General features: G+C 40.5%; 1 protein-coding gene across 1 annotated transcript in view; it reads left to right on the forward strand.

Moving 5' to 3' along the window:
• The window catches only part of dner (delta/notch-like EGF repeat containing), a 73,348-nt gene extending 49,140 nt beyond the window's left edge, over positions 1 to 24,208 (forward strand). The window contains exons 5-13 of the mRNA XM_085429534.1: positions 546 to 694; positions 1,478 to 1,631; positions 4,109 to 4,222; positions 13,373 to 13,606; positions 17,632 to 17,754; positions 17,849 to 17,962; positions 18,132 to 18,263; positions 21,864 to 22,110; positions 22,827 to 24,208. Coding sequence (XP_085285660.1) covers positions 546 to 694; positions 1,478 to 1,631; positions 4,109 to 4,222; positions 13,373 to 13,606; positions 17,632 to 17,754; positions 17,849 to 17,962; positions 18,132 to 18,263; positions 21,864 to 22,110; positions 22,827 to 22,938 — 1,379 coding nt within the window. The 3' untranslated portion in view covers positions 22,939 to 24,208. The remainder of the gene's footprint in view (positions 1 to 545; positions 695 to 1,477; positions 1,632 to 4,108; positions 4,223 to 13,372; positions 13,607 to 17,631; positions 17,755 to 17,848; positions 17,963 to 18,131; positions 18,264 to 21,863; positions 22,111 to 22,826) is intronic.
• The last annotated feature ends 203 nt before the right edge of the window (positions 24,209 to 24,411 follow it).

Raw genomic sequence — 24,411 nt, forward strand, 5'->3', positions numbered from 1 at the left:
CGAGTGCCCGCGAAGCTGTCAGCTTTGATTGAACCTATAATACGACATGTTCTACATTTATAGATCCAGAGATGGGGAGAGACAAAGACAGAGAGGCACAGTCTCTATTTTGGTCACTGTAATGAACTGAATCCATCAATTCTTTTATTACCACTTAAGTTTTATGCAGTTTTGGGGCAGCGGTGTGTACTTTTACTAAAGCATTGTTAAATGAAAGCTGTGTGCAGCTGCTGCAGGCCGATGTTTGATGATTCACTCAACATGCTAAAAGGCTAAAAATACAGCTGAGCGCTAGGCGAGAAAAGAGAAGGGCTTGCCAACAATTCATCCTCTGGGGACCAGGAATCCTTTTAAAAACTCTCCAAAAGGTGTTGCGATATTTATAAATGAAGAGCCGTGTCTGAAAATAGAAAAAGAAAGTACATCTTCAGACTGCTGTATGGTTAAAAACTCCACCACCGAGTCCAATTATCCATCCAAATTATCCATCACATATTACTGTACTTGTTGTATAAATGAGCAGATTACACACTCTCTTGTGGCAGGTGTGATTCGCGTTGGCGCTCCCACGGCCCCGGAGGTCACGCTCCGTCTCAACCTGACGGTGAAGGCCAGCAGCTGTGTGGAGCCCGGCAGCAGCTTCAGTGACCCTCAGTGCTCCGGAAAAGGCAAATGCATCACCCAACCCTCTGAGGTGAGAACGTTTCTTTTCTTCACCCGAGAACACATTTCAGTGCTCGCTGATACAAGAAGCTACTTTCAGCAGTCAGTATGTGACTAAAATGAAGAATCCTTGCTTTAATTCAAAGGGTTTTTACAAATTAAAGCCTTTTTTATACACAGCCCTCCAATAGGTTCACGTTTTATGGGACAAACTAGCATAAATTAGTGAAATAAATAAAGGTAGCACCGCTGAATGGGCACGCTCATTGCTTTAGTTTTAGCAATCTCTTTATTGCTTTCTAACATCTAAAACATGCAACTTCCAAAAAAGCTGAATTCCCATTATCATCATCATCAGAGATGCATTATTGTGCTCTGTTTTGATCACTGAAATTTAATAGCTGGAAGAACAAACACTGCGGTGCTATTTTTGATTTATGCAGGCCTGTTTTAATTATCCGTTGCTCATAGTTAAAAATGGATCCACTGAGCCCCAACATTCACGTACCGAACCAAAAAAAGATGTAGCGGTTGGTTGTGCCTCTTAAGCGTGAATGAAAGTGTAGAGAGGGAGGTGTTGGAGAGGTCATCTCACCGTGTCTGGTTTTGTGCCGTTTCTTCTGTTTTCCCTCGTTAGCTGAGAAAACCAAACTGTGTCACCGCTGCTCATAATTGCATTGTTGTGTCGCTGAATTATTTCACAATCTGCGATCTCATTATTGCTGTTTCACAAGTTTTTCCTCCCTCCTGCTGTTTCGCCGTTAGGGCTCCCTGATTTGACGCGTGAAATCTGTGTGCTGTCGCTTTTTTGCAGAGCACCTTCTTCTGCGAGTGCGAAGACGGCTACACCGGGATTTTTTGTGAGGAATATGACGCCTGCCACCACCGACCTTGTCGCAACAACGGCACCTGCACTGACATCAGGCAGGGGGGTGAAGGACGCAACTTCACGTGCACCTGTCAACCAGGTGTGTGTGGTGAACTTGTTCTCATTCCAGAGCGTCAGATATTGCTGCTTGGAGGCGGATGCTTGTGCTCGTGATTTTCACTCACTGAGTTGTTTTGTTTTCATTCACTTTTTTCACCAAAGCTGACTTTGCAAGGTTAAGAAAAGATTGTGTTTTGGGTTAAAACTCACAGCATTAACCCTTTTGTGTGTGGCCTATCACACTATCAGTGTTTTTATGCCATATCGTGTGGTTTTACTTTCAGTGCTGTTTTTGAGATAGACTGTTTGAACATCTCAATTCAGGTTTATTTATATAGTGCCAAATTACAACACCATTTGTCTCAAGGTGCTTTATATTGCAGTGTCAAGATACAGTACTCTGAAGAAAGCTCAAACAATGAGCAACACGTGGTAAGGATGTTGGTAAGGAACAACTCCCTGAAAAGAGAAAAAGGAGAAAATAGAGAGATGGGACAAAAGGGAGGGAGAAGGTAAATTAATGATCTGTTCAAATGGTGAATAAAGGTGGTAAATGGAAAGAAGTGCTCAGTGCATCACATCAAGTCCTGCATCAGTCTGAGCCTATAGCAGCATACCAAGAGGGTTCAGGGTCACCTGATCCAGCACTAACTATAAGCTTTATCAAACAGGAAAGTTTTAGGGATAATTTTGAAAGTAGAGAGGGTGTCTGTCTCCCGAATCCAAACTGGGAACTGGTGCTACAAAATACTCGTCTCCCATTCTACTTATAGAAACTCTACACAAGTAAGCCTGCAGTCTGAGAGTGCAGTGCTTTATTTGGACAATATGGTACTATGAAAATCTGTAAGATATAATAGGGCCAGAATATTCAAGATCTTGTATGTGAGGAGAAGGATTTTAAATTCAATTCTGGATTTTGCAGGGAGTCAATTAAGACTCTCTCTTTTTAGACCCTGTCAGGACTCTCGCTGCAACATTTTGCATTAACTGAAGGCTGTAATAAATTACAGTTGTCCAGCCAATGAGTGATAAATGCATGAAGTAGCTTTTCAGCAGCACCTGGAGACAGAGATGGAAAAAGAAAAGCACACCCACATATTTCTTTAAAATGCAAATTAAAGGACGTACATTCCTCACAGTGTTACTGGAGGCCAAGGTAATGCAATCCAAAGTAAGTATCAGCTAGACACCATGTTTCTAAGAGCTTTTGGGCCGAGTACAATAACCTCAGTTTTATTTGAATTTAGAAACAGAAAATTTCATCCAGGCCTTTATACCTTTAGGACATCTGGCTTTATGGATAAATATAGCTGGGTGTCATCTGCATAGCAATGGAAATGTATGCAATGTTTTCTTGTAATGTATAAAAACTAGAAATTTAAAAAGTAGTGGTCCCAGTATGCTTTTGCATTTGAAGAAGATTCCCCATTCACATATTTTGGAACCTGACTGTGTTGTCTTGGCTGGGAGGTGAGAGCTTCTTTCATTAAGAAAATGTCTGAATAAAAAGAGCAGCAGAGAGTAGCCTGAACTTTTGATCTTGTCAGATTTATTTTGAGACGGGAACTGGAAAAAAAGACCCTGTGGTAGGAAGGTAAATGTCACAGGTGACTACTGATTGCCAGTCACTTCTCATTAGCATGTTGTGCTAACGAGCCCTCTGTGAGCATCTGTTTGGAAAAAAATTAAGAAAGCGGAAACAGACAGCAAACACCACCGTCTTTACTAGGTGGCTCAGGTGGTCTTGCTGACATTATTCTTTAATTAGAAACCAAATTAGGCACAACTCTGAGCAGCCACTCTTAATAATATTAAATATTACTACGATCATGCTGTAGTTAGGCGTTGTTAGGTGGTTGCTAGACAATGTGATGACATCATAATATAACATGCCTAAATTGCGTTTACATTAGGTGTCATTACAGTAAAATTAATATCAGGCTTTTTTAATAAGGTGTTGTAAGTGCACAAAAGCTACAAATGTGTCAATTTAGCCAGCTGGTAGGTTGTTGCTAGGCAAGATGATGACATCTTAATGTATCATGCATCCCTCAAGTTACGTGGATATTCATTATTTAGTTATTACCCTAAAGTGAAAATCATGTTATAGATGGCATTACAGCCTGTTGTTAGGTGGTTGCCAGGCTGGTAACATAATAATCATGATATCTGATGTAGATAAAGACTCTCAGGGGTGTAAGGTGTACCTGTGTGCCATTTTTGGCTGTTGAACTGATTGTGTGGGAGCAATTTGCAGGCAAACAGAGATTTCATGTATTGGAATAAAACAGCTAAAAGGTCAAGAGTAATAACACAAATGTAATAACACAGTACTTAATTAGCAATCCAACAATCTAACATTGAAAGCAAATCATTTCCAGCTTTTCCATGTATTCATCACTTTAGTCTTCTGCAGATGTATAAATATTTATATATCACATCCTTGTATGATAACAATGCACAGAATGTTAACTCCAGCAAAAGCAGTGTGATCATAAACCTCGTGTCTCTCAGGTTATGAAGGAGAGCGTTGCCAGTTGTTGGTCGATCACTGCGTCTCCCAGCCCTGCAAGAATGGAGCCACTTGTTTCAGCAGCCTGGCCGGGCCCAGGTGTTACTGTCCCGAAGGTAGGAAGCCCGTTATCGCATGCTAGAACCAATCGTGTGCCGTAAGTGAATCAGAAGGAATGAGTGAAGCTGCCAGAAATGAGTGGTCTGTGTGCTTGAGATTGCCAAGAAACCTCACAGCTTATGGTGTTTGTGTGCCTTTGTGAAAAAGAAGGAAAAAGAGAGAAATCTGTAGAAATACGTTTGCCGCAGTAGTGTGTGCAGCTTTTAGCTGTTATCATAGACGCTGCGTGTGCGTGCGTGTGCATGTGTGAGAGTATCTGTGCCACTGACATGCTTAATTTGAGCCCTCCTCCTCTATTTTAATTAGTCTTCATAGCCCAATTGACCTAAAACCTGTGGCCACAAAGCAGTTGTCAAAACAGCATTTCTCAACACTGCGGTTTCCAGTATGTACACAGACTGTGAAAATATTAGCCGACCGTGGACATCAACATGTGAATAAAGAGAGCCTTGAGTGAAAATTGTTTTGTTGTTCCAGGGATAAATCCCAGCAGTCAGTTCATTCTCCGTCTGGAGGAGGCCTCACACACATTATCAGTCTACAGCTGCCTAAGGAGCAAGGTCTCCAGAGAGGAAAGGAATTCATAATCCACTGCTTTTATGAATGTTGTCTTAAGATTAAAGCAATATTGGTGAAAGCTCAGTCAAGAACTGTGCCAAAGCAGTCACTGTGCTGAGATTTTGTGAAGGGAGAGGTTTGAAAAAACTTCATGCTGCATCTGAATTTTGACTTGTAGACAAGTTTGTTGCCACATGTTGTGTAACCTTAGAAACGAATTCAAAGTTTCATTACAGGCCATGATTTCTAACAAGGGATTAATCAATATCTCAGTAATCATTCAGAACTACAACACCTGCTCACACACTGCATGAGCAAATATTCTGCTTTTCATAAGGTAGCAGGTGGGGGTCAAATTGAGAAGTGCTTGCAGGGCTCAAAGATGACCCCACGATGTCTTATTATCTGTATGTCAGAAACTTTAATGTCTTTTGTTTTTTTTAAGTGTGTTTGAAAACTAGGGAAGACTTCAATTCAAAGAATTCAGTTCAAATGTATTTATACAGCAACAAACTACAACAACAGTTGCCTCAAGGCTTAAGGAAGGAGATCCTTAATAACAGTGTTAAACTGCTGTGTCAAACATAAGGCCCAGGGGCCAAAATCGGCCCAGCAGAGACTATGATCCAGCCCACTCGACAGCTTTGCAACAAGTGAAGGACGGCATGAGTTTTGAATATTTAACTATATTTATTACATATTATTCAATATTATTACCTTCCTGTTTTATAGGTATTTAAAATAAAAATTTCTGTAAATGACCAAAAACGATCTGTTTTATAGTTAAATGACATTCTGGGCAATGAGTTACCAGAACTTGTTCCAAAATTTTATACATTTATTTTTTACAGTTTATGCCCAAAGAGTCATTGGGACAGACTTCATTCTTTTACTATCACAGCATTTCTTTGTTATGCAGAAAATATACTGCTGAAATTGCACTTTATTTTCTAATACCAACATATCTTAGGGATTAAGTGTGCAGTTAAACTTCTTCATACCGATAGACCGGGGGGATTCACTGGTCTGGCTTACTTGAGATCAAAGTGGGCTGTATGTGGACCACGGTGTGAGTGAGTTTGACATTCTCAGGTGTAAAACCTCTGAGTAAGAAATCATCAAAGGCTTTTATTCACAACTCATGGAGGTGGAAAAAAAAATGTATTCCACCTGTTTCAAATTGTTATAAACCCAACAAACGGCTGTTACTGGCTTCCTATGACAGCCAGCTGGTGCCGTCTTGCACCTTCTAGCAGGCATCACTAAGATGAAAAACAGAACAAGTCAGAATGGCACTACATGCAAAGAGTCCATACAAACATTTCCTTGGTGAAAGTTATCTGATTTCTGCCAACTCCACCATTCTCACACAGATTTTAGTTGCTCTTTCAAACTGGAAACACTCCACCTATGTCGATGCAGGAACACCGCACAGTTAAATGAATTGACAACAGCCTACTGCGCCTTGTAGCTGGGGGAAAAGTTTGCCTACTGGTAATATCAATGGCAGTGATAACAGCTGATAACAACCATTTAATGGACCGATAACACTGGCTTTCCAGCTTTTCTTCTCTCTCTCTCTCTTTTTGGGAGCCAGTAGAGCAGAAACGCTCTGCAATCCATGATAAATTAGACACTCTGTATTTATTATTTTTCTCCACTGGCAAAGAAGTACAAGCAAAATTAAACAGCCAAATTGGCACATGCAGAGGATGCGTGTTCATGTTTTTAAATGCTGCTTAGAGCACAGATAGGATCTCTTCCCATATAAGTTTTCTTTCAGTGTCTGCACAGACACAAGCAATAAGTAAAAGGATGGGAGGCATGACAACTCCAGTAGCTGTCATCAGAGATGCATCAGCTTTGGGATCAATAGGGCAAATACGACAACATGAGCTGCATTTTGATTTGCTCGATTCGCCTCACAGGGAAACAAGATATTCTCATCCCTGTTTGTTTTTCCTACCGGCAGCATTTGACAAAAACAAATTTTCAGAGAGAATTTGAGCCAAGAAACAGCCAAACTGGTGTTTGAGATCTCTATCCACTGGTTTTTATTGGTTTTAACCCACAGTTTTTACTGCAATCAGCATCATGTTATCAAAAATATCTCTACATTTTTCCAATCTATACCTGCTTTTCGACTCATAATAACACAAAGTATGTACTTAGTTCCAGCTGCAGCACTTTCTCTGATGTAGAAGTCATAAGGGTTCACTTGCAATTTTCAGTTTTCAGTATAGCACCAAATTGCAATAATACTTGCCGCAAGCAGGGGCGGATCTACTGTGATGGCATGGGGTGGCATGTCCCAACCTAAAAATAATCTGTTGCCACTCCTAGTGTCACTCTAGCTTTGCATATGACAACATTGTTTATTAAAATAACCTAGCATTAAGAGTTTGAGCCTCGCTACAATTAACATTGAATACATGAAAACATCGGCCACAGGTTGATATAGATTTATTTTTTGTTTTAAGCAGCAATCGACCCTTGATTGTGCCAGAGTACATTTTAAATCAACACCAGGGACATTTCAGATCAACACAGGTGGTTGATTGTTACAGTCTGGAAATGAATGAACGTGTGTGTAATAACCCAATAACTCATGAAAAATGATGTTTACATTTTTGGAGAAAATGTTTTCATGATAGTGCAGGTTTCTGACATTTTGTGTAAATTTAAGCATGTGACACTTTAATTATTTGTAATAAAAAGAGCGTTAGACGTGTTAGAAGAGTTAGACTTGTGTTTCTAACACGAGTTATAACACGTTGTGTAGCTTTCTGGATTTTAAACTTACTGGGCTACACACTTATTTATTATATAGGCTAGGACAGTACATAAAATCAAAAAATATTACATTATTCATGTAACTGAAATGTCTAATTATTTGGGTTAAAGTCAATAAGAAAGTTACAGACTATGTTTATATGAAACGTGTATACATGCTGTATTTAATGTATTTTAACCACATATACATATACAGTCTGAAAGAAGGCCTCACACACATTATCAGTCTACAGCTGCCTAAGGAGCAAGGTCACCAGTGAGGAAAGGAATTCACAATCCACTGCTTTTATGAATGTTTTCTTAAGATTAAAGCATATGCGTAAAGTAATAGTTTTGATATCCATGCCACCCTCAGATCTGCCCCTGGCCTCAAAGTACCTTATATTGTAGGTAAAGATTAATACAGAAAAAAACAACAATTGACAAGCATTTGACAACAGTGTGAAAGAAAAACTCCCTTCTAAGAGGAAGAAGCTCAACCATAATTTCTCCTGAAAACAGTGACTTCCAAAAAATCTATCGTCCCTATTTTATTGCTATATTTTAGTGTGTTTAAATTTGTGTGGTCAGAAGCAGAGAGTTTAATAAACAATGAACCAGGTGTCCAGGTTTGCAGCCCAGTCTTACTAAGTGTCCTTACCTACCTGCTTCATCATTTCCCTGTCACATAGCCATAAAGAAAAAACAAATCTTCAGTCCTGACTGGCAGATAACAACCTGTAGACTGTGGATCATGACAGCAATCATGCCTAATTTACAGGGAATGTCTTGGGTTGTTTTTTGTGCATGTTAGTATCAGTTGGAGATTTATTATCTGGACAGAAATTGCAAATTTTCAAATGTTTTGAAATGAAAATCTAGTTGTTTGGACGTAGCCTTGTTTTAAGACAGACTTTGAGAAGAAGAATGCAGGAAATTTAACTTTGATCCAAAGTGCTGGAAAAGTCAAACCTGTAGGTCTCATGTTTAATCTGAATTTCATGTGTAAGTAGGCCATGTTTCGCACTCTGAATCCTCAACAGAGACAACCACCGTCATATTAACTTCTTCTCACTTACACACACCGACAGAAAAGTGTGAAGTGTGAACGCCAGCACTGTGGCTGCCTCCAGCCAAAAGTAGAAGGGTGGAGGAGTGAGCAGGCTAGCTAAATTTATACTGTTAACTCCTGGCAGTTTGAATGCTGGCAGCAGGAACGAACAGACTCCTCTCTGTCAGCTGGGACCTATGTCACAGTGTAGTTGTGCCTCTTTAGATAAATGTACGTGTTACCGAAAAAATAAAAGCTGAACCAGACAAAGAGAGAAATGAAGCTCAAGTTCTTAAATGGAGCTAATATGTTAAATACGAAGGAAAGCGGGGGGATTAAACCACAGCGGAACAAATGCAAATCAGGAAATTAAATTTATGTGTGTGTTCGGTATCAGCGGCGCTTTTGGAACTGTATGAGAGAAACGGGGAAAGGAAGATGAGATGAGGGGGCTTGGAAGAAGTCAGAGGACCAAAGAAAGGAAGGGATGAAGCAGAAAGAGAAGGAGGCAGCAAAGGGAAGAAGAGCTGTGGTGATATTTTCCCTGCCTGCTCCTGATTGCTCCTGTCCGCTCTGCTGAATGATAAATGTCCTGCTCACACGGTGAAATAAAGTCTTGCAGATCAATGGATGCTTCAGAGAGATCTCTTCATTAGTTCAATTGAGTGTGCACTCTGGTGCAGTCAGCACAGGGAGTTACTACGCTGTGAATCAGAGGACCAAGACATACAAAGAAAAGGTATGTGCGTAGAGACTGTGTCTTTCTGCTCTCTGCAGCACAATGGTGGTTCTCATGGGAGGTGAACACGGAGGAGGAGGAGGAGGAGGAGGAGAAGGGGTGACGGGAGGAGGTTATTTTTAGAATCGGAAGATAGGTGAAAGAGGCAGAGGCTCACAAGATAATGAGAGGAGGCGAAGAAGAAACACGTGAGGCACATCAGCAAATGAGATCATGGATGTGCACAGGACAGAGCCCCCATACAAACACGGAGGAGCATGACGGAAACAGACTCAGCCCCTTCAGAGATGCTGGTGTAGCATTATAGATGTCCCTGTCAACACAATATTTCGGTGTGCGTTAAGGTGCTGTCACTGTTTTTTTGGTGACCTGACTAAGGAAGAGGGACTGATGAAAGAACATTTTGAGTCAAACCATTTGCTCTCTCTTTCTTTCTGAGGATATTATAGAAAACAAGCCATTAATCAGGCTTCAAGGTGTAATTTAACATTTTTCTGAATATGCTGAATTGCTTCTTTGAGGACCACTGTTGGGCAAGTTACTTTGAAAAAGTAATTAATTATATTTACTAGTTACTTCTTCAAAAAAGTAACTGAGTTAGTAACTGAGTTACAAGATTCTAAAAGTAATTAATTGAAAAGTAACTATTGCGTTACTTTAAAAAAAGTTTTTTAACTACTTTCCTCTACATTTCACCTTTAAAAACTATTTACTTTGCCTTGTTTCGTATCATCCTTTAGTTTACAGTTATGTTTTCATTTTGACACACTGTATTAACACAATTGATCTAAATCACTCCTGTTTCTACCCGGAGACAGCAGTCGCCTCATTGTTCTGACACACAACACAAACCTATCCACAACACTACACACTAACTACACAAGACAACACATTAACTACACACTCCAAACATGCTAAACGTCACAAATTTCTCAAAACTTGCTCTCTTTTTTTCTGCTGTCTTTCTTTCTCTCTCTCTCTCTCTCTCTCTCTCTCTCTCTCTCTCTCTCTCTCTCTCTCTCTCTCTCTCGTGCCATCACTCCTAAAACTTTCCCCTCTTCCTAAACAACCAAATGTCATGTCGCCACATCATTTTTTGATTGGTCGACATTTTTCCACAAACACGAACGGGCTGTTTTTTGTTTTTTTTTTAATTATTTTTTGGTCATAAGCAGAGAGTGATTGCTGCGCTGTCCTTAGACAGTAAACGTGGCGAAACTATTGAGGAAAAAACGCTGTGTATATATTTTTATCATGACTCTGGTTTTACGAGGCTTATCAACACAATTTAAAAACTGGTATATATCACCTTGCTGCTTTGTCTTGAAGTGGTCATGTGATTGGCTTACCACGACTACTTTATTCTTCCTCAGTCAAACAGCAGCACTCATGCGATTGTTTTGCCCCCTTAGCTCCAGGTGTTGTGCCAAAAAGTGATCGTCTGCCAGAAAGTGATTGCTGCCCGCGGGAGCGCGTTCTCGATTACTTACATAGACAGCTGCTTCCATGCAACTGATATAAGGTGCAGCAAGCTAAAGACAGCTGCAACCGTCTGTTTGTTGAAAAATAGTAGTGCGACCGCACCACATTTTCTTGTTAGTAACGGTAACGACGTTGTAACGATAGAAATAGTAATTAGTTAGATTACTCGTTACTGAAAAAAGTAACGCCGTTAGTAACGCCGTTATTCCCATCACTGTTGAGTACTGATTCTGCAGCATCAAAACTGTTTTGTATTGATCATTGCATACAGGTGCTGTTTCTTTTTTCAGTCACATTGAGTAGATACAGTTAAATTATTGCATTCTAATTTACACTCACTGGCCACTTTATTAGGTGCACATTTTCAGGTGGTCATTAATGCAAATACCTAATCATGAAATCACATTGCACCAGCTCAATGTGTTTAGGCATTTAGACATGGTCGAGACAACCTGCTGGAGTTCAAACTGCTGATCTACTGGGATTTTCACACGCAACCATTTACAATTCACAACGAGAGAAAAAAAGAGACATAAAAGAGAAAATCTCTATTTAGCAGCGTTTCTCTGAGAGAAAATGTCAGAGGCCAGGAGAGTGGCCATACTGCTATAAGTTGATAGGAAGGCAACATTAACTCAAAGAACCAATCACTGCAACCAGCGTATGCAGAAGAGTGTCTTTGAATGTGCATCATGTCAAACTTTGAAGCAGTTGACCTGCACCAGCAGAAGACCACACCAGCTAACAGCTAACAGCAGGAAACTGAGGCTACAGTTCACACATGCTGAGAACATTGGAAAAATGTTGGTGTGATAATGAGTCTTAATTTCTGCTTTAACCCCCAAAGTGTAGGGTCAGAATTTAACATACACAACATGAACGCATAGATCCTGCCTTGTATCAAAGGTTCAGGTGTAATAGTGTGCTGGATACTTTCTTGGCACAGTTTGGACCCCTTCGTTCCAACTGACCACAGTTTAAATATCACAGCCTACCTGAGTTTTGTTGCTGACCATGTCCATTCCTTTATAACGACAGTATACCCATCTACTGATGGCTGCTTCCAGCAGGATAGCTCACCATGTCAGAAAGCTCAAATAATCTCAGTCTGGTTTCTTGAACATGACAATGAGTTCGCTGTACTTAGATGGTCTCTACAGTCACCAGATCTCAACCCATGGGGTGTGGTGGAATGGGAGATTAGCATAATGGATATGCAACCGAAAAATCAGCATCAAGTGTGTGAGGCTGTCATGTCAATATAAAATACACTGAAGGCACAATGGGCTCTTGTCAGGTACTAGCAAAGTGTACCAAACAAAGTGGCCAGTGAGTATATAAAGTCTGAATTAGTTTAACTTTCTCCTGAGCATTTTCTCTATTAGACCTACCACATATCATACAAATACTGCCCTTTGTTTGTTCTGTTTGAGGAGTGTTAGCTTAGCTTAGCAGAAAGCTAGCACTGGAAAACGGCTAGCGTAAATCCCTCCAACCACTGCGACACACTGCCATTAAAAAAAGTTTGATCTTTTTTACTGAAACATTTAAAACATAGTTTTACACTGACAGAGTTGTGTTACAAAAGAATTAGACTTGAAAACATTAAAAGCACATATATAATTCAAACTAGTTTTTCTACATATGTAATGTTTAATGTGTTCTTAATTTATGATGTATTCAGTGACGCAAATAAACAGGACCTGGCTTTGTGTTTCCTCCGTGTGTAGTTTTAAAGGTAAATTGACTGACTTTAGCTTCACTCCCTCTTTTGACAAAAAAGTAATCCGGTGTGTTTTCTTGCATACTAAACTTTTCTTTTCAGTAAATAATAGCATGTAATCTTAAACTGCGCGCACTTAAATTATATAACCATACGTACCAAATGCACAATTTAAGAAGTGAAATAACTGCGTCAGAAAAATGCTTTTAAGTCTAAAACATTACAGGAGTATAATATAACCAGGACTGTTTAATGCACTCCTGCATTACTTACTGTGGTTTTCTTGCATGATAAATGTCTTTATTTATTTATTTATTTATTGCTTTAGGGAAAGCATTTGACTTCATCCTATTGTCCTGCTCTGTACATATTTTTGGTTGCTGGTGCTTTGTCATCATATTTAATACACCGTATGCAGCATGAATAATTGAAGCACATCCCTTTAGTTAGTGGTTATAAATGCAATAAAGTTCACTCAAAGAAAATAAAAACAAAACTTATGATCCCCTTTAACTGTAGAGGAGTTTCTTTTATCCCATTAACATTTTTCTGCAAAGTTCCATTTGCATTAAGAAGCGGCTTCAGTGGGCAGTTGAGTGGGTGCAATTTTATGCCAAAGTAGATGCCACATATTGGATTGCAACACCCGCCTTGCATAAACACAGCCCCTGCTGTGTCACCCACTGTTGAAAGCAGGTTCATCTGAATCCCAAAGCTTTCCCTTCAAAACTAACAATTTACCAGTAATAGCGCAGCTGTATGCTTTAAGCCTCTCCTTCCAGCAAATTAAGGATATTTGCTCCCTCTCTGCCCTCTCACAGGTTACCAGGGTGCTACATGTGAGCAGAAGGTGGACCCGTGTGCCTCCAGCCCCTGTCACAATAACGGGACATGCTACGCCCAGGGCCCCGGCCCCCTGGGGTTTGGATGTAGCTGCACAGCAGGGTTCACAGGACCCACCTGCGCCCAGCTGGTGGACTTCTGTGCCCTGAACCCCTGCGCTCACGGGGTCTGCCGCAGCGTGGGAAACAGCTACAGGTGTCTTTGCGTGCCAGGTAAGCTTATAGTTAACATAAAAGGGCTCGGTCTACTTAAACTAAAAGAGTTTTATGACATCTATGAATCCTCAGATAGTTTTACTTGTTATGTGAGGAGTGGAAGTAATTCTTTTAAATGATCTGATTAAAAATTAAACCAAATCGGCTACAAAGGCTGAATTAAACTGCACCAGAAATATAATAGGCTGATTCATACAAGTAGAAAAGTTGAAACTCTGTTTACTTAAAAGCCTGAAACCTCTGAGAGTAGAGTGGGGAGTAGAGTGAAGCTGGACTTTTTATTTTTAAATAAAACTACATGTCCACTGAGTTCCTGGACCGATGAGATTTTGACTGATGTCACTGAGAAATTCACATTTTAAGAGCCTTCATGAAACCGTTGAATCCTTACTTTGATCAATCTCCACTCTGTATCTGGATTTACCACCAGCACATTAAACTTTGTAATAAGTAAAAGGATGGTGACTTGTAGTCCTGGCTTAGACTCAGGTGTGTTTAAATGTCATCTGCCCCAACGATGAGTGTTTTTTTTAGACGATAGCACGGCGCTGCTGGTGCTGAGGCCTCACTGATTAAATCAATTGAGTGGAATGATGACTTGTCATTATCTATTGTCTTGCAATTACCTTGCTAGGATGGAGAAAATGATGACTTTCCCATTGGCCCATCAACATAATTTGACACTTTGCCCCTGCTTCTCACTGTTTATACACGCTGTCAGTCAAATGTACAGAGGAGTAACCATCTCAGTGTCATATTTTATGCTCCCATTCACGCTCCTTTCACACGGCTAATCTAGTTCCTGTCTCTTTGGAAGAATGGCAGAAAGCAATTAGAGCTTAAAGTGGATCTATTTGGAGCTGATTTCCTGCTCCGTATATGTGATTCACAGACCTAAACTGATAGGAGCAGCTCGTCGCTCTGTCTGAAACACGCTGTTTTAGCTCTTCTTCCTTTAAGTTTACTTTATTCTGATTGGCTGCCCCTCACAAATAAAAGGTTTAAACAGCAGGTAGGTGGGGCTTCTGTATCTGAGACGACCATTTTAACTATATCACCTCTGTGTGATTCACACTGAGTCAAGATAAAACGGTTGAAAACAAGAGTTTAAGTAGTCTGGAGATTTCCACCTGTACACACGCTGACCTCAATATTTGAGATTTTAGCCCTTTTAATATTAGAATCCATTGTTGTAACAAAATATGTCTGCCACAAAATAAGGAAGAGCAAATGGTCCGCTTTGACCCTTTAAAGTCTAAACCCTGAAATAATCGCCAGAAAATTGTATTTTGTGACAATGGAACTTTTCATTAATTTAATATGAATTTGAATATATGACTTTTAATTCCTATTATATTTGCCACATTCATTTTTGCAGCATATTTATTGCTTAAAAATGTAGTGTGGAATTTATTTATTTTAATAAATACATATAAATCACACTGATAATGTAGAAGTGGAAAACTCACAGAAACTGTATGCGTGCATCAAATATGATACATTAAGCATTAGGGGCTAAGATTATGTTTGTTTTCTTATGTTAATGTCATTTTTTGTGAAAGCGCCTGACATTTCAGTACAAAGAGTTTTAAAATTTACATTTTGGTGTCTTTTTTTAAATTCCTGAAACGAAGCAGTATCAATGTTGAGCAGCAAGACTTGGATTTGTAATAATGCCTTCTTATTTCATGTTCTTCCCTTTTATTCAAACGGCTCTTACTGTGCTCTGAGGCAGAGCGGGCGCCCACTTCTTTTCAATTATTGCGACACTACCTGCATATTTTTCTATTTTTCATAACGTTGTGTTACTTTCACGTGTTCTTTTCTTCTGCTTGTCCTTTTGTCCTTTCTCATCATCATCCTGTAACATTTACCGCACCTCATTTCCCTCTTATCCTCTGTTGTCTGGTTGCCATGGAGAAGCTGTGTGTGTGTGTGTGTGTGTGTGTGTGTGTGTGTGTGTGTGTGTGTGCGTGTGTGTGTGTGTGGCTCCCAGTCTGTCGTCTGTGTTTGTGTTTTGTAGCTGAACAGATGCTGCCATCCAATCAAATGCCTCTGCTCCCTCTGTAATGGGACTGGTGAAATTGGTCATTTGTAATTAGCATCCCAAGCATCACACTCACACACAAACACACACACACATGTGCGCGCACACACACAGATACACACACATTGCAGTGTTTTGGACCAAAACGATCTTTTCTCCCCATCATCAGAATGTCAGTTGCTTGCGGCATGTTTATGTGTCTGCATTAAAGTTTTAATTTCAGTGTGTGTGTCTGTGTGTGTGAGTCCACAAATGCAGCAGTGTGACCGTCTCCATGGTGTCGGTGTGCGGATGTGTGGGGTTGTGTAAATGCCTGTTGGCTGTTTGAAAGAAAGCTTCTGGGGAGCTGATATGTTGAAGGATCTGTCCTCCTGTTTCCTGTAATCCTGCTCACATGAGAGGCTGCCAGCCCACAGAAAGCAGGCAGAGTCTTGGAAAGGCACTTGACATTTCACTGACATTTCACAGAGAGGGCCCTGGAGGTTCTAACTGGGCTCCTCATTAATTGCTCTCCTCTCTTTTCCCCAAACACACGTTAGCTGTAGCCCGAGGAGGGCTTGTTGATGCTTCAGTCAGTACTTGCACCCAGCCGAGAGATGCAGTCAAAGTTGGAGACGAGATAATGAAAACACTCGATCTGCATCTGTTGTAGCCACAAAATCGAAGTGCAAGTTACACACGTCCTATATGAAAAGCGCAAAACACACAGCTGAAGAGGCACTGATGCTCTGATGCGCTGACCATGTTAATGCTGGTCTCAGTACACAGCTGCCATCCTATGGAAAACACGGTGCACTGCATGTCATTTGACATTGATTTAATATGCGCTCATACCCCTGTTGGCTAATTTATAAATCCCTGTAAAGAAATACAGAGGCACATACGGTGGTCCAGTTGTTATTGTGTACGCTGTAGTGTGCGGTTCAGTCAGGTAAACACGTAAAATGTTGAGCTTCTAGCATTGATGGCAGTAGGTCTCAATGCTGGTGTCAAGTGCGACTTAAAAGGTTGAAATATTTTTAATCTGCTCAGAGCACTGAGAGCAAGAACAGTGACCGAGGAAGGGCGCGTGAGGAAATTGCTTCATAGTGCCACAAGATGAATGCTACGGGTTGTTTGATAGGCTGTTGCTGTGTGAACTGTTTTTGAGGCGCTATTACAAGGACCCTCTGCTCAGCTTTAACTCGTGCTGGGGTCGTTACTGAAAGAAAATCACGTGTTACACATTACGTGCTACTATAATGAAATGTAATGCATCACTTGACATAATTACTCCCTGAAGAAATTAATTTGTTACAATAGAGCCCGACTGATGTGGGATTTATAAGGCCAATAAGGATACCAATATTCAGTGATTTTAAAATCCAATACGTCAGCCAATATTTTTTTTTTTAATTTTTAGGCACACGAAACATCTATGATGGAAGAAATTCCAGGAGAGTGAAAAAGTGGTCTAATTTGAGCTTTCTACTACTATTCATTTCCATATTTTTGTGAAGTGTGGGGGATTCGAGCCTTTTGCGATCAGTTTCCTGTGGAATTGAAATAGCCGTATCTAGAGATCTACTTAACATGTCATTCAATATTTCTAATCCAAACATCTGCTACTATGGAATTTCTAAAGTGTTGCTCAAGTTCAAAATAAAACTTTGAGAGCTTGGAAAATTTTGTAGTGTGACCCACCATACCATATTTGAAGGCCTTTAGAAAGAACAGCATGAAGCTACTCAAATGTACATGTATGGTCTTAAAGATATTAGAGCCTGAAAACTAAATAAAAAATATTTTCATGCATATTCACAGTGATGCAAAGAAAATCAGGAAAATCAATTTGTACCATTACTGTGTTTCACTGCAGAAGGATACACACTTTCTGTCTCTGTGTCTCACATAAACACAAACCCTTTGTTATTACATAATCATTCATAAAGACTGTGATTTTATTCTGAACTGTATGAATCTGTGTCCTGTTAAGGCTACCATGGCTTGTACTGTGAGGAGGAGTACAATGAGTGTCTGTCTGCCCCTTGCCAAAACTACGCCACCTGTAGGGATCTCATCAATGCCTATGAGTGTGTCTGCACACCCCAGTTTGAAGGTATGTGTGTGTGAGTGTATCCGAATATGTTTTAGAGTGCTAAAAGTGCTGCCCGGTGAATTATTGAAAGCTCTTTTTGTATGTGTGCATGCAGGCAGACACTGTGAAATCTACAAGGACCCATGTCTGAAGATGCGCTGCCTGAATGGAGGCCGCTGTGAAAGTGCGGGACTTAATGCTTCCTGTTCCTGCCCGCCTGGATACCTGGGTGAGCACAGCCTGACGACCAGCTGCGTGTTTCTGTGATTATGGCTGGTGATGAAGATGAATGTAGCTGCGTGGAAAATGAAGTCAGGCTGTGATCCATCAGCCTCACTTTGAGCTGTTGACGTTATTGCTAAAAAAGTCATTTAATGCCACCTTACCTGTCTGCTCAGGGGAAAAATGTGAGGTCGACGTCAATGAGTGCGACAGCAACCCTTGTCACCACGGAGGCACGTGCATCGACCAATCAAATGGCTTCACCTGTCACTGTCCACCTGGGTGGGTGGGACCCAGCTGCGAGATCCGTAAGTCACCCTGTCAGAAAATATCTCATCAGATATTATTCTAAATAATAAAATGATGATTGGGCCGCAGCTAGTACACACACACACACACACACACACACACACACACACACACACACACACACACACACACACACACACACACACACACACGTGTGTTTTAGAGCATGCTGAACGTTGTTAGAGGTAAATCTAATTGGGGACGGTGGTTTTGGTCCCCAAAGGGAGAGGTGTCCCCAATTGACTGGTGTGTGAGCTGATAGAAGTCCCCAATTTTGACACAAGCAAACTCACACACACACACACACACACACACACACAACGAGTTCCAGAGGCGGAACCTTATTGTCTTTAGTGGTCCTCTGACTTTCCACTGTGAGGTTGAAATTTGAATGTAGTTCCTGGTTCCTGATAACTAACCCTTTGACCCATTGACTTTTCAGTGGGCACCATCGTCTGTGATATGATTTTCACACCTAAATGCAGGACGTGGGCAGGCTGAGAATAAAACAAGAGATTTGAATCTTTTTTAAAACTTCAAAAAAGAAACAAAAAACCATTCTAAAGATTTTAAAAACTAATGATACTCTTCGGTGTCCGTATATTTTCACATCTACGTGGTAATGCTGGCATCACCTCTGTCAGAATAGCAGAAAATTCTGCTGAAAAACCATAGATACAATCTGCCTTGCAAAGCCATCTATTGTGCCAAAGTGCATGGACACAGACCGCATGTTTGACACCCCTGGACCCATGCAGCAAACTCTTAAATCAGAATGTGTCCGCTCTTTAACCTGTGTAGAAGCAGATATGCTGCTTGATAATGAGCCAAATGCTTCAAAGTTTTCCCCGATGACGTGATAAAGAAGTGACCTTCCTCCTCCAACTACAAACAGGAAGCTCACGGGCAGCATCAGTGTTTGTATGACACTCACGAGGAGACCTCTGAGCAGGAAGGCTGCAGTCACACAGCTCTGCTTCTCCCTGCTGTTCACTCTCACCAGCAACATTCACGCAGAAGAATTTATCATCGCAAGAAGAAGGAGGCTCTTTTGAATTCAAGCTCCCAGATCAAAACAGCTCCTGCAGAACCTCCAAACTTGTTGGTGAAGATACTCTTGTCCTGTAGAACATCTCTGACCCCTGGAACAGAAACAGCGATGAAGAAAATCAGTGTTTTATTACAATTAACTGTGCATAATTTTTCTTAGATTCCTTACCTTTCACGATGACCAAAATAAAGCTGTTGGGACATGATCATCTGAGCTCCTCACACCACCAAACCCACCATACCTTCCCCCTCCTACTGACCGCCCTCAATTCCTCGCATTTTCTATTTGTATTTCTTTCAAGTCTCGCTGTAAGAAAGATGAAATTAATGTAAGAAATCATTATTGGATATATTTTAACTCAAGTATAGGATACCAGATTTCAGTATAAAAAAGGGAAATTGTACACTTAATTAAACTAAAAACATGAGCTTTGAAGAAAACCTGGCGTGATGGAATATTTTTCCAAGTTTCAGTGAGGAAAAATAAGAAACAGTCAAAAAATCCTCTGCAGTTTTTTGGTTGCAGACCTGTGTTATTGTCTGATGCAGCATACACCTTATTAGGAATCATTTCTGAAATAAATATATCAAAATCTAATTTATAAGGCTGTATCTCCAAAAGTTGATTCTGTTCATCTGGACGTAGCGTTTTGTGGGAGAAACGTTTCGTCACTCATCCAAGTGACTTCTTCAGTCTCAGCTGACTGCAGGTTTCCCCAAATCTTATAAACAGTACATTTGCATAATGACTGAAACCAGCCCACTGAAGGAACAATGGGCGGGGAGGTCAGTTCCTTAATCTTATTTATGCAAATTCTCATGACCATTGATCAACAACCACTGACCAAAACCCACTGATCAAATGACCACTGATCAGTGGCCATGAGTACCATTCACAGAGAGTTGGGGAATGGCAGCAATCAAACATTGTAAGATGGTGAAAGATGTACCCATAGGCCCCCTCCTCGATTCAGGGATGGTCTTTCCCTTTTCATGTAAATGGCCTCCTTGACTCCGCGTTCCCACAAAATGCTACGTCCAGATGAACAGAATCAACTTTTGGAGATTACTTACCTGGATGATTGAGAATCCATCAAGACGACATAAGGCTGTATGTCGACGCGCTTCTGTCAGTGACTCCATGCTGATTTTTAGGTTTAATAAACAAACAATCCTCATATTTCAGTGCAGGATTTACAGCAGAGTATATTGGCAAACTGGATGGGAGTGCCTAAACTTTGATTTCAAATGATTAATCAGCGTTTTGGCCTAAACATGCACCCAAAAACACAATGCAGGTCAGCACACTTTAGCACGTCTCTGATTTAGAGCGAAATATTTTACAGAAACGCGGAAGAAAAGGCAAACTTCACATGGTCATCATCATTTCATCACTGGAATATGAGTTATTATCCATCCATCCATCCATTCGCTACCGCTTATCCTTCTCAGGGTCGCGGGGGGCGCTGGAGCCAATCCCAGCTGTCATAGGGCGAGAGGCGGGGTACACCCTGGACAGGTCGCCAGTCTGTCGCAGGGCCAACACACAGGGACATATTAATATTAATATTATTGAAGACACTAAGTTCATAGAAACATAGAAATCATTGCATACAGTTTACATGAAACGTGTTTGGCAGAATTAAAAAAAGATGCCTGCCAGCAGATTTGGATGCAACACAAACTTCTGACTACACACAAATTCTACTGACGACACGATGCACAGTTTGCACTGCTGTAACTTCACTGCTGGGCTAATTCAGTGTTGAGCTCCAGAAGTGGCTTACTCTGTCAGGCAAGACAGCCAACTCTTGGGGCAACTCTCCAGGCAAGTGAGGGCAAACTTGAGACTCCAGCAGTGGTAATGTGCAGAGTCTGCAGTGACAGTATGCTAAACCTGACCTCATATGACTCCACTCACTCACCTCTGGCGAGCAGAAACATGTTTTCTTCAGTGGTTTGAGCTCCATTTCCTCCCACATTTCCTCCCATGTTTACTACAAATGAAAAAGCATTTTCCCTGCTTGTGCAGGTACATATCTACGTGAGCAATCATATCAAAAAACCTTTTGATATTTCAGTGTTTTTCCTGGGGAGTGAATGGCACATGAGCAGAACATGGTCGTTAAGACACGCTTGCAAAAGAGATTTTATCTCAAGAGTTGTATTTTTCTGATTCAGTGAAGGTTAAACAGTTTAAAAAATTCAATTTGTGACTGATCTTTATTAACTTATACACACACACAAATTTACAGTAACAGATTTATATATATTTTTTTACCATTTCTTGTGTGTTTCTGTAATGGTTAAACCAGGTTTTTAATGCTAAAATATAATTAAGGCTGTTATCTTTCAACTTACAAATTTCATGTTTATAGCAACCCTGAAAGGAATAGTAAATCACATTATTCTGAGATTAAGATGCACTGTTACAGCTTTACCTGCATTTCTGAAAATAAATTTTTTTTTGAGAGGTTGAATCTTATGCATGAATAATATAACACAAAGATCTATCCCTGTGTGTGTGTGTGTGGGTGTGTGTGTGTTAGACCTGCAGTGGAAGCCTGCACACACTGAGGACACCTTGACCAACATGCCCCGCCACTCCCTCTATATCATAATTGGAGCTCTGTGCGTGGCCTTCGTGCTCATGCTCATCATCCTCATTGTGGGCATCTGCCGCATCAGCCGCATCGAGTATCAAGGTTCCTCCCGCCACGCCTACCAGGAGTTCTACAACTGCCGCAGCATTGACAGCGAGTTCAGCAACGCCATCGCCTCCATCCGCCATGCCAGGTCAGTGACAGGATTTGTGTGTCAGCGTTCAGTTGCTGTGATTAATGAGCTGTTTTTATGAGTGCTTTGCATTTAACATTTCTTGGATGTTAGTTTTACCATCCACCCACGCTGCCCCCCCTTTTTTTTAGAAATCCAAAATTGACCAAGTTAACTCAGAAATATTCTTTTTAATTAACACAACTTTTTGATGCGTTGTCGCCGTGTTTGTATATCTCAGAATCCAGAAGAAACGGGTACGGTAACCTTCAGTCATAACAGTTTTTCTCGATTGCTGCTGCCAAGGTCAGGAGTGATCTGTCAAAGCCATTTTACCGGTCACCAGCAGCTCTGTGGCAGCACTTAATCTGAAATTCTGCTCTGCACACTGTGCATGTTCAGTTTAGGACACAGTGACATTTAACAGGCAGGCAGAGTCTAACTGAAGACAGCACCGAGTCAACTTTTGGGATTTTTTAATTAAAGCTAGAGCATCTTGGATTCTTCCACTTGTGCTTTTTAAAAACATTTTTCAGTATTATCTGTCTTTTGTTTGTCTTTCTTGAACAATAATTAACTAACTCTTTAAAGTAGGGTGGGTAGTCAGGATGTTTTGTACTTTTTTTGGTACTTTTTCTGGGTTATTATCTCCTCCAGCTTTAAAAGCACTTGTCATTCTCTCAAAACACCTTCTTACGCTGCAATATTTGATAAACATTCGGCTTTTTTTAAATTAGATTTGGGAAAAAGTCCAGACCTGCGATGTATGACGCCACTCCCATCGCCTATGAAGACTACAGTCCTGATGACAAGCCACTGGTTACCCTCATCAAGACAAAGGATTTGTAAAACACGACTGCGTTTCACCATTACAGGCTGTACACACACACACACACACACACACACACACACACACACACACACACACACACACACACACACACACACACACGCACATATACATAATGCCAGTACAAATCTAAAATAAGAGCAAAAGAAAACTGAATGTAAAGTGGAAAAAGAAAATAATGCAAAACATAGACTGTAGATTAAAAAGAGCAAATCTGGAATTTGATACATCTATTTTCCTGTCCAAGTTCACAATAAGGCTTTATTGTAGCGTAAGAGCATTCTTTGCATCACTTAAGTTATTAATGATGACAGGCAACACTACCAGTAATCTCTGCTGTACAATAGAGTGATGACTTTAGTCTGCACCAGACTGTCTGTCTGCAGGTGGGGCCAGCATCCCGGGAGCCCACATTTCTAAGCGTAAACTTAGCAGACAGCGCTGACAACAGTCCTTACAGGTGTTGTAGAAATAGGTGCACTTGTCACTGTATCTTTTTCTATATTAAAAAAACATGAAAGAATCTGCTGTAGGTTGCCTTACTTTGTGCATGGTTAGATTTGATGTTCTCTCTGCAAATATTTTAAAACCTTTGTACTCAGTTGTTGGTTGTTCTTTTCTTCCCATTGCACTTGTATTTCTCTCTGTCAAGATTGTGCCAAATGTTTTCTTTAGGGAATTTTGTGGTTAGTAGACAAAATACATAAATGTATAAAATACTAGTCACAGCCTTTCCCCCTCCCCCCCCCTTTATATTATATTGTCCTGTTCTTTACATGCAAGTTTCTAAGTGGTGTTTGAATAGTACAGAAAGTTGGTTTGCTGGAGTACTGTGACCCTACCATCCTACTGTATGTTTTTAAGTGATATTTAGGATAATAGGTAGGTATACTTCTCACTGCACAGAAACATAGTTGGTTCTACTCAGTGTACCTGTTCCTCCCAGTGTACAAATTCACCTCTAGTGTTGGCAGCATCGATTAGTTTCTGGATGTGAGTTTCTTTGCTAGAGTGGCCTCTTGTTGGCTTTAGTTTGGAGAAGACGGAGGAGATGTTATCTAGTCCAGAATATATGTGCTTCTGTGTTCTGCCAGTGGAAAACTTTCTGTCTGTGCAGCTCTGTTGTTCCTCTCGAGATCAAGCAATGTTTTACCAATAGGCTCAGCTAATCCTACCATTTTTTTCTCCCGTTTTAAACCGCAGCAACATGATAAACTATTATCTCTGTTGAATTATGTAAACAATAAAGATTCAAGTGAACATAAGTGACTTCTTTATGTGTGTCTCATGTGTACTGTACCACATGCATCATATTTGGGGCAGGATACTTGTTTGAAAGCGTTTGATTTATTGACCTTTATTTAACCAGGAAGTCCCACTGAGATCAAGTCTCTTCTCTCTAAAGGAGGCCTGGCCATGAAAACTCAAGCAATACTGAAAATGAAAGAAATATAACAAAAAAATGGGAATTA

This window comes from Copadichromis virginalis, linkage group LG14, assembly GCF_057382275.1.
Source record: "Copadichromis virginalis isolate Kocher_CV1m ecotype Utaka linkage group LG14, C_Virginalis_male_GT1.1, whole genome shotgun sequence".
Classification (NCBI taxonomy): domain Eukaryota; kingdom Metazoa; phylum Chordata; class Actinopteri; order Cichliformes; family Cichlidae; genus Copadichromis; species Copadichromis virginalis.